Source organism: Pteronotus mesoamericanus, unplaced genomic scaffold (assembly GCF_021234165.1).
Source record: "Pteronotus mesoamericanus isolate MK-2021 breed Mesoamerican mustached bat unplaced genomic scaffold, CSHL_Meso_final contig_256, whole genome shotgun sequence".
In the NCBI taxonomy this organism is placed as follows: Eukaryota; Metazoa; Chordata; class Mammalia; order Chiroptera; family Mormoopidae; genus Pteronotus; species Pteronotus mesoamericanus.
In genome coordinates this window covers 2513389-2528583 of record NW_026555108.1, presented here as the reverse complement: position 1 = coordinate 2528583, position 15195 = coordinate 2513389, and the positions used below count along the sequence as shown (strand labels likewise).

General features: G+C 38.4%; 1 protein-coding gene across 1 annotated transcript in view; it reads right to left on the bottom strand.

Moving 5' to 3' along the window:
* AR (androgen receptor) overlaps positions 1-15195 on the bottom strand; it is a 204192-nt gene that overhangs the window by 80386 nt on the left and 108611 nt on the right. Inside the window, exon 3 of the mRNA XM_054574253.1 lies at positions 2907-3058. Coding sequence (XP_054430228.1) covers positions 2907-3058 — 152 coding nt within the window. The remainder of the gene's footprint in view (positions 1-2906; positions 3059-15195) is intronic.

Genomic DNA, 15195 nt, shown 5'->3' with positions numbered 1-15195 from the left:
ACCATTATCTTTTACCTCAAAATGTTCAGATCCTTCCCTGACTAGCCTCACTCTCACCCAAAACTCCCAGTATTACTGACCATGAGAAAATGTGGTGCTTTCTCTTCTTTTGTCTCAGCAGGAAAACCTGGCTATATTACAATCGACTTTGTGCTAAGCCTTGCACCAATGACAGCATTAAAGCCTCATGCTTTATGAACTACCAAAGCTAGAAATGGATTTCTGTCTGACATGCCAGGCTTTTAAGTCTTGTACCTGTGCCCAGTCCAGAGATTTCTGAAACCATGAATAAAGTGGTAATCAACACTACGAATACTCAGTCTGAGTTAACTGACACTGACAAACAAGTGGGGAAGAGAAAGATCTGTGCTCCCACTCTCAGCAACACACGTGGAATTCCAAGTTTGAACAAGGCAGATTCAGAATCACCTTCAGAAAAGCCATCTGGGAGATAAAGATGCATTGTAAAAACAGAGAAAAAACCAAATCAATAAATGTTCTCTGAGGGTAATAAGACAGCACCCTGCCTTCAAATAGAGATAATGATGGCAGTAAACTCTAGCCACTAAGTTTTACAGAGGAGAGGAAAATAAAAACATCAATAATTTTTCTTTGTTTTGTATATTTTGTGTGTGTATTTTTAAAACCACCTTATCCTGTCCCTCAAAAGGCTCAGAACTGGAACTTGGGGTCCACATTCTAAAGGAACCAAGGTGCTTCATAGTTTTGCAAGAAATCCATTGGTTATTTTTCATACATCAAGCAGTCAAGATAATTTGGTCCCATGAACTCACAATGGCTCATTTTCTCAAAGAAAATATAACCAAGTTCTCTAACTTAAGTGGTTCTAGGGACTGGAGCATTTGAGACTTTACTGGATTTCCAAGCGTTCTGTAAGTTGAGTGATTACTCCTCCCCCTCTTCTCTTCCTTTTTGTCAAACAGCCCAATATTCATATCAGAGTTCCTCCCAGACAGCCCTACCAGCTGCCCTTCTGCCTGCCTCCTTCCTTCAGACAACTTCTCCAGAAAGCTCCCATGTGGAATATGTTATGACATCAAAATCTTCTCTTTCACAATATGGTTGATTATTTCCCATTTTCCAAAAACAGAAATATCATGACCCAGATTTATAAAACCCAGAGGCAGCATCAAATGCAATCTAATCTGTCTATTGAATGTACTTGTTTTCTTGCTTACTTGAACTCTTTTGCTATCTGATATGACTATGATTGCTGTGGTGCTCGAGCTTAGTAACACAGAAGCTGTAGACATGTTCTGCCTCATTCTTTGTACTACAGGCAGGGTCTACTGGATGACAGGGCACGGGAAAGAGGCAGGTACTCACCATGGAAGGAAGAGGCATATGAAATCTTTGGAGCTGCTTCTCATTTCCTTTCCTGAAGTAAAGAGTACTTTAAGAGTAAGTACTCTTAAGAAAGGAAGGCACTGCTCTCTGCGTCTCTTTCCAAACTGCATAGGCCTAGGCACTGAGGCCCCAGACCTTATACAATACTAGCCAATATAAGCAGTAGCAATGGGCCACTCAGGGGTCTGCATGCAACATGTTTTCAGGAATAATAAATGCTGCCTCCTTGTTGCTTTGGGGACTGTAAAAAAATAACAGCTGTCCATTTTATAGGTATCTCTGCCACCTGGCCAAAATGATGGAAATCCAACCATCATTCCAACTTTCTACAGTTTAAAGGATGCCCACTTTCTACATTTTCTCTGAATTCCAAGAACTCTCTGATGTTTCTGGTGGGTGTCATGACATTCCTGACAAAAGTTGTGGCTTTTTGTAGCTGTCACTTTCAAAATTGTCCACAGGTTTTGTAGTCCTTACATAATGAAAGACTGTTTGTGTTCTGACACTGGAATTCAACATTTTTAGGCCAGTTATAGGGAAGAAAAAGGTCTTGGAAGGAAGTACATCCTTTGTGGAAAGTGGGGGAAGGAGCAGATACCGGTATTTAGCAACTGGGTCTGCTCCCTGAGTAGAGCATCACTGTTCACAGGCTGTTTATTCATCAGTGTGCCTTTGAGAAGGAAGCTACTAGTACAGGATGGAGGGTGAAGTGTATAAAAGGCTTAGGCCCAAGTTGACTTGGAAGGAAGGAGGCAATAGCATATATACAAGGTTGGGAAATGGGAGTTCCTGCTATAGAATGTAGGCTGAGCACCTCTGTTTGCTGACCAGACATGAGTTTTCTTATATAAATAAGACTAAGAAGCCAGGGATTCAATCCGCATAGCCAAACAGAGCTTGCATCTTAGCTTGGGGCTCTGTACCAATGGACAGGCTCTCAAGGGCCGGTTTTTGGAGAGAAGAATGTGTTTCATCACTCTGGGTCTTTTCTACCTGGAAGCTATTTATGCAAAGGAGCCTCAAGGAAGCAGCAGCAAGAAGGAGCAGGTGCACAGAGTGATGGTCTGTTTAAGGTGAGAACACTTCCGTTTTCGGGCTGAAGCCAGGGAGACTTTGGTAAGAAACAGTCTTGTATTCACCATAAAGTATAGGCTGGGGACTCAGTTGGGGTATCTCTACTTCTAAATTCTCTAATAAGGACAACTTTTCCCTCATTAGGCAGCAGAGTGGAGCACAAACAGAATGGAAATTAAATCTTTTCAAATCATTAATTTTTCTTTCGTTCCTAAGAAAGACCAAGGTCCAATCACCAGCTGGTACCACTTTCATTGCCTACATTGTCCGCACCATCAAGGCTGCCAAAGCCATGGGACCAGCAAATATAAAATCTTGCTTCTTTAGGCTCTTAGATTCTTTGAGGGGCCCTGCCAGTGACCTTGTCCCTGAGATGATAAAATCCTGGGCCCTGGAAAATTGTTGCCTCTCTCCAGAAGATAAAGGAGAAAGGGAAATAGGAGTGAGTGTTCAAGACTATTTACCTTCAGCAGCTCTTTTAAAGAAGACTTTGCAGCTTCCACAAGTGAGAGCTCCATAATGACAGCCAGAAGCTTCATCCCCACAGATCAGGCAGGTCTTCTGGGGTGGAAAGTAATAGTCAATGGGCAGAACATGGTCCCTGGAAGTCTCCAAACTGGAAAGACACAAGAGAAATAATACAATACACCTCAGTACCTGGCAGAAATAGGAGGGTAGAAGTCTGAGGTCTTGAGGAGTAAACTATATGTGTACATTATTATTATTCATTGCTTAATAGAGCCAGTGTGAAGCTGAATTTTCCTGGGAATTCTCCTAGGGATGATATTTGCAGGGTTCCCTGTTACATGGACAGAATCTTTAGCTATCCTGGTAAGGAATTAGACAAGTTCTCTGAGATCAGACAATCTTATGCATTATGTCTACATGAGGGAAGGATGAAGGCAGAAACCTGAAGTTAAGGCATCTAACTTACTATGATGGTCAGACAACAATTTCAGAACAAATAAATGGTATGAACCCAGTCTTATGATGTTACCTTATCCCAAGAGAGACCTTTGGCCAAACCAGATCAAACATCAAAGCAGTTTGACGTGTTTTGTTCTAGTCTCTGAGCCTCACTTTCACCTGAAAATAAGAATAACATCACCCGTACTACTGAGCTACTGTTGTGAGCAATGGCATAAATTAGGTAAAAGAATAAAAAGCCCTTGAAATGAGTACACAAGGGAGGGATCATAATTAGTATTATCATACCAGTCTTCTTTGGTCTTTTTTTCCATTTCCTCACTTTCCTTAGGTGTTTCTTTAGATCACATGGATATGTCCCCAGCACCCATCTACAACATAAAACAGCAGAACCCCCATGCCTGAAGCTTTTGTTGAAAAATGAAGGACAGTGATTCCAAAATCACTTAGGCTACCATCTCAACACTTGGCCAATACATTACTCATAGATTCTTTGGGCTAGGATGAAGCTTATGAGGTCACAAAGTCTAGCTGTCTATCTCTAAGAAGATCAATGTCTGAATCCTTCTAGAAGGATGTGAAAAAAGAGGACCAGAAAGCCAGTCCTAAAACATTAATGGAATGGGTAGTTCTTAGTCTCCCATAGTAATTAATTAAAGTTTAAACATGGTTCTTACTACCATAAGGTTATTTTTTCTTTTTTACGTCTTATATTTAAGCATTAAACAAAACTTTACTGACCTCTTGGATTATTCTGCCTCAGGTAGACAATAATTGTCCATATTCTCATCTACAGGAATGCAGCTACTACTTTTTATGATTATTTCTTCCTCAGTAAGGAAGGAAAATAAGCCCTAATGGCAACCTGTTTGCTGTGTTGGGTGATTCAACACTGCAAAACAACTCTGTGAGATGTTTTTTTTTCTCCTTGTATCAGATGAAGAAAGTCAGACTCAAGAGAGAAGTCCAGGACTATTTGACTACAAGTCCAGGACTAGCTTTCTCCAAATCCAACTAAGATTAAATTACCCTATTGACTTTTTGCTACTCACCTTCAGTTTCAACCTATGGTTCTTTGGTAATCATGTTTAGCACAGTCCTCAGAATTTTTTAAAAAAGTATGAAATGATTTCTTCCCTTCAATATACCAATGAGCAGCCCTGGCAGGGCAAGGGCAAAGAAAGCTTTTAGTCAGGCTATACTTGACAATCATTTTATCTCTAAGACACAAATATTAGCCTTAATTCAAGGTCCAAGTAAACAAAAAACAATCAAAAAAGTTCTGAGCATATGCAAATCCAGCAGCTGGCTATAGTGGCCTGCCTTTGCTCCCCATAAGCCTTCCCTTTCCTATCCTAACTGGAGAGCCAGCAGGAGTCTGTCCACCAAACCAAGACTAACAAGGTGACAAATTCCACAGGGAAAGAGTTTCACTTCCCATATACTAATGAGCCAAATGCTAAAAATATCATTCCTTTGGCTAAAAATGTTATTTCTCTGGGTAAAAATTGTACCCCCCATTCATATTCATGAAATAAGGAGAAAAGCAGAAGTTTTTGTTTGTTTCTCTTTTCTTTTCTTTTTTTCCAAGTGGCTTCAGCTTCTTCCCACTTTTTTGACATCTGTAACTAATGCAGACAGTTCAAATAAAATTAGAAGAACATGCATTTAGGCACTGTATGTGCCAGGCCATTTCATATACATAATCTCATTTAGTCTTCCCACCAACCCTGTCAAGTAGCTCTGCATCTTCCCTTTTTTTGGGACAGGGAATATATATGCAGGAAAATTAAGTGAACTAAGATTCCATCCTAGGTAAGTCTGACTCCAAAGTGTGGGCTAATCATCTTATGAAACTGGAGGTTGAAATTATATTGATTCAATTCAACTTCTAGAACCTAGCCATATAGACTAGGTAGGTACAGGACTAGGTGATGGGGATATAGTGTTGATTAAGATATTATCCTTGCCTCTAAGCAACTTACTCTCTAGTAGAGAAGAAAGAAATGAAAAAAGGAACTGTAAAATAACATAGTAGATAATATAATAAAGCAGAGTACAGATTGCTACAGATGACAAAGCACCTCAAAGACATGAATGTGTTTTGAAAGGCATAAAAGTATATATGGGTAAATGAGATAATGAGGATGATAGTGACTTTATCATCATCAATTATTAGTATATAGTTGCAAAATAAATATTAGATAAACAAAACTTAAACCTACATAAAGTAAATAAGAGGGCTATTTGAAAAGAACTTTTAGGAAACAGAAATTTTCATCCATGCTAAAATTTAAAATACAGTTCAAAACATTTAAAAGAACTACTAAACTTCGCGACAGCATGGATGGAACTGGAGAGCATCATGCTAAGCGAAATAAGCCAGGGGGCGAAAGACAAATACTATATGATCTCACCTATAAACGGAACCTAACCAACAATACAAAGATGCAAGGAAAATTAGACCAGCAACACTGAAAGGAAAAGAAATCAACAGAGACAAGAGGGAGCGGGGCTGGGGAAAAGGAAGGGATGGGGAAAGTCAAGGAACATAGAGCAAGGACTCATGGACAAAACCAAAGGGGAAGAGCTGAGGGAGGAAAGGAGGGAGGGGGCAAGAGAAAGTGGTGGGGGGTAGGCAGAGACAAATGTGTTTGAAAAAATAAATTAAAATAAAATTAAAAGGGTATTGGGAAAAAACATTTAAATATATAATCAATGCTTAAAGACTGAAGTCATCAACATTTTTATTAGATATGAGTTTAATAAAATACATCCTGCACAAAATAACTATAAAGTGGGAGAAAGGAGAAGAGAAATAATGAAGATGATTTTAGAATCTGAACTTTTCCTAACTATAACCCACTTGGATCAGAGTTCTGTGATATATCCTGACCTCGCCAGGTCAATTTCTGCCTACCTCCCTCTTCCTCTCTTTGGCAAAATATTTTAAACAGTACTCTCACTGACCATGGCCTAGTGTGGACAAAGGGTACATTGCAGTTCTGACTCATGGGCTGAACTTTGGACATTGGACATGAAACTTCCAAGTGCAGTCCTTCTCCCAGGTTTATATTCTAGAGAAGCTCATGCACATTTGTACCAGGAGGCATGTGCAGAAAGGATGAGAGCAGCCTTGTTTGTAAAAGCAGAAGTTATAAACATCCACTGACAGGAGAGAGGATATAAATCATGGCACAGTCATTCAATAAAATATAGCTCAGCAATGAACAGAATATAGGTATACATAAGTGAATATCACAAGCTAATGTTGCTTAAAAGACATAACTCATAAAAACACACATACATACAAGTCAATTACATAATGTTCAAAAACAAGTAAAAGTAAAGAACATATATGCAAGAAAAACAAAAATGCAAGGGAGTATTAAATCTTAATATAAGATAGTTGTTTCTTCTGAGGAGAGGCTGGGGCTAATGATATAAAGAAGGAGAAATCAAACTGATTCATGCATACATTTAAACATATTTATTAAGCTACTGCATACCAGGTATCATTCTATGTCCTGGGGTTAGAGCAGTAAACAAACAAACAAAAATACAAAGCAAACAAACAGTGTCAATGTTCTTTAATCAGGGCTCACGAGTGTTCATTTTATTATTATGCTGTATAACATGTTACATGTATTCTTTTGTATTGCTATCACAGCACATAATAAAAGGAAAACTAAGCAAGAAAACGTCAGAAGTTTCTAACATCTTCCTAACTAACATCCTAACTGCAAGTACACATAGGTTTGCTTGGATAACAAATTTAGAATTTGCGTGAGACATCCTGTTTATTCCTGCCTTCCCTGGGTTACACTTTCACTTATTATCCTGATGCAGGGCATTCAGTTTTATGAATCTGAAGCAAAAGCACTGCAGCATAGAATGGAAGTTTTCCAAAACAGAACAGCACTTCCTATTTTTCCAACAGTTTTACAATTAATTAAATAAAAGTGTATTACAAATGCCAGTTCAATCATGAGAAAGATGGGTTTAGAAATCCTCAGCACCCAGCCTGGGCTGGGTGGCTAAGTTGGTTGGAGCGTCCTCCCATGCATCAAAAGGTTGTGGGTTCAATTCCTGGTCAGGGCACATATGGGAGGCAACTGATCGATGTTTCTCTCTTACATGGATGTTTCTCTCTGTCTGTCTCTGTCTCTGTTTCTCTCTCTCTGTCTCTGTCTTTCTCTCTCTGTCTCTGTCTCTCTCTCTCTGTCTCTCTGTCTCTCTGTCTCTCTGTCTCTCTGTCTCTCTGTCTCTCTCTCTCTCTCTCTGACTTCGGGATATCTTCAAGCAGCAGTCTGCAACTTTTTGGCACCAAGGACCAGTTTCGTGTAAGACAATTTTTCCAAGGACCAGGATAGGGGGGTTGGGGAGACAGGAGGCTGACCTCAGGAGGTAATGTTAATGGTGTCCACAGATCAGGAGGGAGGTTGGGGACCCCTGCCTTTTGGTCTAACTTAAGCATGTCCCTCAATGATTATTAAAGCTGGGTGAAATGCAGAAGCCACAGACCAGTTTTCCTTGTTGGTGTGAGGAATATCAATTCCCCAGGAATTTGGAGCCAGCTCAACCTGTTTTAGAATCCTGCTTCCAACTCGAACCTTGGGCTCAGTTATTAGGGTTCTCTGAGCTTCATTGGCCTCACCTGGAGACTGGAGATACTTTCTACCCTAGAGGGCTTTTCTGAGACTTACATTAAATAATATCTCTTAAACCCTTTGCTGTGTTTCCATATGGTAGTTGTCTTCACCTTTTGTCTTACCATAAAAAAGGGGAAAAGGGAAATATATAATATATTTTAAATAAGAAAGACAACCATTCTTGGCTACCCAAGCTTTTAGGGAAAGGTAAGTACAAGTGAAGAGAGAAGGAAAAAAGACATGATGTGTAAAAACATCTCCCTTTCATACATACCTCTGTACTTTTCAACTTTTAATGATGCCTTTTGTTGAAGTGAAAAGATATATAAGTAGAAGAATTGGTTTTCATGCCAATCTCTGCCACTTTCTAACAGAATGACCTTAAACAAGTCATTTGGCTTCTATTTCTTTTTTTTTCCCCAGGTCTAATGTGCTAGGATTTTTTTTTAAATTGTTGTTCAGGTTCTTCACATGTAAAATACAGAACTCACAAGACTGCTAAGGGGATTAAATGAGATTTTGGAGGTAAGGCAAGCCACACCGTTGATGGCACAGTGCTAATAAATGGCCATTATTATAATAATCTCATGAGAAAATGGTAGCTGTGAGAGCTGGGAAGAGAACTAAGATCTAAAAGCACCTTTAAGGTAGGTGTCCCTATTCTTACTTTGAAGATATGCAAACTGAGATTTAGTTAAGGTAAATGACTTGTCTGAATCTCTACAGTTAGTAAGTTGCAAAGCCAGATTCATACCTGGGGATGTTTTCCCCAAATCCATATTTTCCCACTCTTCTAACCTGCTAAGAAAATATTTATGTTATGTCCTAGTTTTAATTTAATTGGGCTATTTTAACAGGTTTATTGATATATAATTCATCCATCATAAAATTCATCCATATTTGCATATTTGCATTTAGTATAGCAAAAAAATTTAGAACATTTTCATTACCCCAAAAAGAAACCCCATACCCATTAGCAGTCACTTCCCATTCCCTCCTCCTCTCACACCTTGACAACACTAATTTACCTTCTGTCTCTAAAGATAGGCCCTTTTATGGGCTTCTGGCTCAAGATGGTAATATAGGAAGATCCTGAACTTACTTCCTCTCACAAAAATACTGAGTCTACAGCTACATATAAAACAATTTCTCTTAAAGAATAAAAACTAAAATCTGTCTGAGTGACAATTAAATGACTGTCAAATGAGAAGACCACATTGAGGTGGGTAGGGTAGGCTGGGAAACAATCTCGCTATTAACCCCATCTTGGTGCAGCATCCCACAACTAGGGGAGAACTCTCAACCTAAAGCTTCACCCTGAGGAGTGAAGGGTTTTAATGCCATATCAGGCATCCCAGTTTTTAACATATACATTGAAAGATAAGCCCTCAAAACATCTAACTTTAAGAACCAAAGGAATTGGGTCCTGAGATCCACAAGACTGTAGCGATGTGAGAAACCACTGTTAATGGGCTTGAATCCTTGTACTTACCCACCCCAGGGCACAGCTCAGAGGCAGTTAATTGTGCCCAGACTTAAAAGTAAAGGAGACTAACCTGTTTACGTTAAAGCAGCAGACTGAGGACAGGCATCTAATTTAACATACAGATCTAGGAGCCTGCTGGAACACTTTTATGAGAGTGGTGATTTGTGGGCACCATCTCTGTGCACTCCCTTTTTCCATGTTCTAAGCAGTGTCTTCTGGAAGGGAGATTTTTAGATGTGTTGGGTGCCCCAATTTTTGTAGCTACAGCTTAGGGGGTGTCTCTTGATTGCCTGGCTCTGGAGGTCAGGGGATATTTTTTCCTGGTCTGATTGGACTGTAATAATTGGTGTTACCCAAAGAGGAGCTCATATCCTTGCCTGGTGCCTTCATTTTGTGACTTCTGCAGGGACACTTGGTTTGGTGGCTAGTAGAGCTTATGTTCATGGGTAATACAGGTCTGGAACCAATGGATAAAATGTTCTTAAAGAGCTACCACCTCCAGGGTGCAGCAAGAGGCGACAGACCCAGGAGTTCAGTCTTTTTATAAAGGAAGCCTGTTAGCTAATCATCTTGACTGCAGTGGGGCAGGTTACTAATTAAACACACATCTTGGGGTTGATTGTAAGTCTTTCCAGAGATCTTGGAGGGTGGGTACTATTTTTGTGCTCACCCTCTGCCATGTTTCAGAGAGTCAGTGTCTCCTCCAGGGGATCTTTACATGTGCCCCTTGCCCTGGTTTTTATGCATGGTGTCTGCTTTTTCTTTCTTTCTTTCTTTCTTTTTTTTTTGGCTGATGCCCTGTGGTCAGCCTTTAATCCTCAGGATTTGGTGGCTGGGGAGGTTTGGGGCTTGCATTCCTGGGTGCCACAAAACTGTGGTAATTAGAGAGATGTTTCTTGACAGAATACTACCCATAGGACACTGCACAGAGAGCAGACTGTGGCACACCCATGGTCTTTCTGTGAAGGAGGCCTGCTTGTTTGTCCTGGAGTTTCAGCATGAGGGGAATACTTCAGATTTGGCACACATTTATTGGCCTATAGAGCTGCTCTCAAGGAATGTAGGCTGGGGATGCCATCTTGGTTATCTCCCTTTCCCCAGCTTGCCAATATCACCCAGAAAAGAGCTATGTACTCATCTGAAACTGTCAATTGCTCAGGGTACACCTCCAGATCACCTGGCTCTGGTAGCCAGCAGAGTTTATGCTTGTGGTCCCACAGGACTGTATATATTTCAATCTAGGTGCTGACTGAGATCCTTCCCTTTAGGACACGGATAGGTCTTGGCAAATACTCAACTACTGGGAGCTATAAAGTTAATAGTAGGCTGCTTGAACAAGCACAAAGATTTGAGAAACAACCAATAGTTAAGGCAGGGTTGAATGGCAAGTTTGATCTCCTACACAAAGCCACTCTTTTAAGACTGGAAAATCTGGTTGTTTTATCCAACATATAGAAAACAACACAGAGAGTCAAGCAAACTAAATAAATTGATGAATATGTTCTCAAAATGAAAGAATAAGAGAGTAGACAAGTAATTTACCTGATAGAGAGTTCAATGTAATAGTAATAAAGTTGCTCATCAAACTGGGGAGAAGAATAAATGAACACAGTGAGAAATTCAACAAAGAGATAGAAAATAGAAGTAAGTGCCAAACAAAAATGACAAAGCTGAAGAAAACAATACTGAACTAAAAAATACACTTGAGGGGTTCAACAGGCAACTAGATGAAGCAGAAGAAAAAAATTAGTCAATTTGAAGACAAAGAAGTGGAACTCACCCAACCAGAGCAGCCAAAAAGAAGAAAGAATGAAAAATAGTGAGCTAGGTTAAGGGACTTATGGGAGAGCATCAAAAAGACTAGTGTTTGAATCAAAGGGCTCTCAGAAAGAGAAGAGAAAGGAGCAGAAATCGTATTTGGAGAAATAATGGCTGAAAACTTCCCTATCATGGGGAAAGAAACACTCATTCTGTTTGAAGAAGAACAGAGAATTCTAAATAACAGGAATCCAAAAAAATCCACACCAAGACACATTATAATTAAAATGTTAAAAATTAAAAACAAGAAAAGAGTATTAAAAGCAGGAAAGAAATACAACTTGTTATATACAAGGGAACCTCCATAAAAACATCAGCAAATTTTTCAGCAGAAATTTTACAGGCAAGAAATGATTATTAGCACAATATATTCAAAGTGCTGAAAAAAAACCAAACTTTCAACCAAGAAAAGTCTATCCAGTAAAATTATCATTCAGAAAAAGAGAGATAGTTTTCCATGCAAGCAAAAGCTAAATAATTTCATCCCCATTATACCAACCTTACAAGAAATATTAATGGGACTTCTTTAAGCTGAAAAGATAGGGCACTAATTAGTAACAGGAACACACATGAAAGAATAAATCTCACTGGAAAGGTAGATGACAGTAAAAGTAGTAAGTGAATCCTTTATAAAGGTAATGAAGAAAAAAGTAGTGAAACTATGATTATAATAAAAACTTAAGGGATAAGCAGATAAAAAGATGTAAAATGAGAAATCAAAAACATGAAATGGGGGAAAGTAATATTATTAAGCTTTACAATGGGGTTAAACTTATGTTTTTATCAACTTAAAATGGACTATTATAGATATGTTGTTGTATGTTAAGATTCTCGGTAACCACAAAGAAAAACCTATAGTAAATAGAAAAAAAAAATAAAGATAAGAAAAAATTAAGACCTGGGCAGACGCTTTTTCAAGGAAGAGATACAGAGGGCCCAGAGACATTTGAAAGGATGCTCGGCATCACTAGCCATCAGAGAAATGCAGATCAAAACCACCATGAGATACCACCTCACACCGGTCAGAATGGCCATCATAAACAGATCCACAAACAACAGGTGCTGGCGAGGCTGTGGATAAAAGGGAACCCTAGTACACTGTTGGTGGGAATGCAGACTGGCGCAGCCATTGTGGAAAGCAGTGTGGAATTTCCTCAAAAAGCTGAAAATGGAACTGCCTTTTGATCCAGTGATTCCCCTGCTGGGACTATACCCTGAGAACACCAAAACGCCAATACAAAAGAACCTACGCACCTCAATGTTCATAGCAGCACAATTTACAATAGCTAAGTGTTGGAAGCAACCTAAGTGCCCATCAGTAGATGATTGAGTCAAAAAATAATGGTACATATACACAATGGAATACTACGCAGCAGAAAGAAAAAAAGAACTACTAAACTTTGCGACAGCATGGATGGAACTAGAGAGCATTATGCTAAGCGAAATAAGCCAGGGGGTGAAAGACAAATACCATATGACCTCACCTATAAGTGGAACCTAACCACCAATACAAAGATGCAAGGAAAATAAGACCAGCAACACTGAAAGGAAAAGAAACCAACAGAGACAAGAGGGAAGGAGGGAGGGGGGCGGGGGAAAAGGAAGGGAAGGGGCACGTCAAGGAACATATAGCAAGGACTCATGGACAAAGCTAAAGTGGGGAAGGACTGAGGGAGGGGGGAGGAAGGGAGAGGGCAAGGGAAAGTGGTGGGGGGAAAGCAGAGACAAATGTATTTGAAAAAGTAAATTAATTAATTACAAAAATAAAATAATGTGAAAAAAAGAAAAAAATGTAAGCATACCATAAAAAAGTCATCAAACAACAAAAGAAGTGAATATGAAAAGAAGAAAGGAACAGAGATGAACTAAAAATATGCCAGAAAACAATTAAAATGGCAATAAGCATATAATTATCAATAATTACTTTAAATTTAATGAACTTCTCTAGTCAAAAGATGTATGTGGTTAAATGGATAAAACAATATGACTACTGTATATGCTTCCTATAAGAAACTAATTTTATATGTAAGAAAACATACAAAGTGAAGGGATAACATAATATATTCATTCAAATAGAAACCAAAAACAAGCTGGAGTAGCTATGCTTTTATCAAAAAAAATAATAGACTTTAAAACAAAGATGGCAATAAGAGACAAGAATGGTGTTACAGGATAAAGGTATCAATCCAATGAGAAATTGTAACATTAATAAATATTTATACACCCAACATAGGAGGCACCTAAATATACATGGCAAATATTAACATACGCAAAGAGGTAAATACATAGCAATGCAGTAATACTAGGAGACTTTAATATCCCACTTACATCAGCTTACAGATCATCCAGGCAGAAAATGAACATTGACCTTAACAACATGTTAGATGTGGTAGACTTAGATATTTACAGAACATTACATTCAGAAGCAACAGAGTTCACATTCTTCTCAAGTGCACATGAAACATTTTCCATGATACATCATATGTTAGACCAAAAAACAAGTCTCAACAAATTTAATGAGATTGAAATCATTTCAAGCATCTTTTCCAACCACAATGGTATAAAACTTGAAATTAATTACATGAAGAAAACTGGAAAATTCACTAATATGTACAGATTAAAAAACATGCTACTGAATAACCATGGGTCAAGGAGAAAAATCAAGAGAAATTAAAAATAACTTTACACAAATGAAAGTGAAAATGTGACATACCAAAATTTATGGTATGCAGCAAAAGCAGTTCTAAGAGGGATGTTCATAGCAATAAAATGCCTGTCTACATCAGGAAACAAAACAAGTCTCAAGAGGACAAAACCAAAGGGGAAGAGCTGAGGGAGGGAAGGTGGGAGGGGGCAAGGGAAAGGGGGGAAGGCAGAGACAAATGTATTTAAAAAGTAAATAAATTAATAAAAAAAAAATAAATAAACAGTTAATCATATAAAAATAAAATAAAAAAATAAAAATTTAGTAAACTTAAAAGTAAAAGTTTAAGAACTTCCAAAAAAAAAAAAAATAAAAAAAAAAAAAAAAAAAAAGAAAGCAACCTAACTTTACACCTCAATAACCTATAAAAAGAACAAACAAAACCTAAAGTTATTATAAAGAAGGAAATAGCAAAGCTTAGAGCAGAAATAAAATAGAGACTAAAGAGACCATAGAAAGTATCAATAAAACTAAGACCTGATTTTTGGAAAAGATAAATTCACAAACCTTTAGCTAGACTCACAAAGAAAAAAAGAGGGGACTCAATGAAATTAAATCAGAAATATATAAAAGAGGTGTTACAACTGAAACCACAGAAATGCAAAGGATCATAAGATACTACTGTGAATAATTATATGCTAACAAATTAGATGATCTAGAAGAAATGATTAATTCCGAGAAACATACAACCTAACAAGACAGAATCATGATGAAACAGAGTATCTGAATAAATCAATAACTAGCAAGGGGAGTGAAACAGTAATCAAAACCTCCATGCAACAAAAGTTCAGGACTAGAGTTTCACCTGTGAAATCTACCAAACATTTGAAAAAAGAATTAATACCAATCCTTTTCTTTTTTTAAAATTTATTGGGGTGACACTGGTTAACACAATTATACAGGTTTCAGATGCACAATTCTACAACACATCTGTACACTGTATTGTGTGTTCATCATTCCAAGTCAAGTCTCCGTCCATCACCATTTATCCCCCAATACCCTACTCCACCTGCTTCCATCCCCGCCCCCTCATGGTCTGTCTGTGTCCATGAGTTTTTTCTCTCTTTCTTTTTCCCTCAATCCCTCCAATCCTCCCCACCCAGCTCCCTGCCTCTGACAGCTATCAGCCTGCTTTCATCTATGAGTCTGTCTCCATTTTCCCTGTT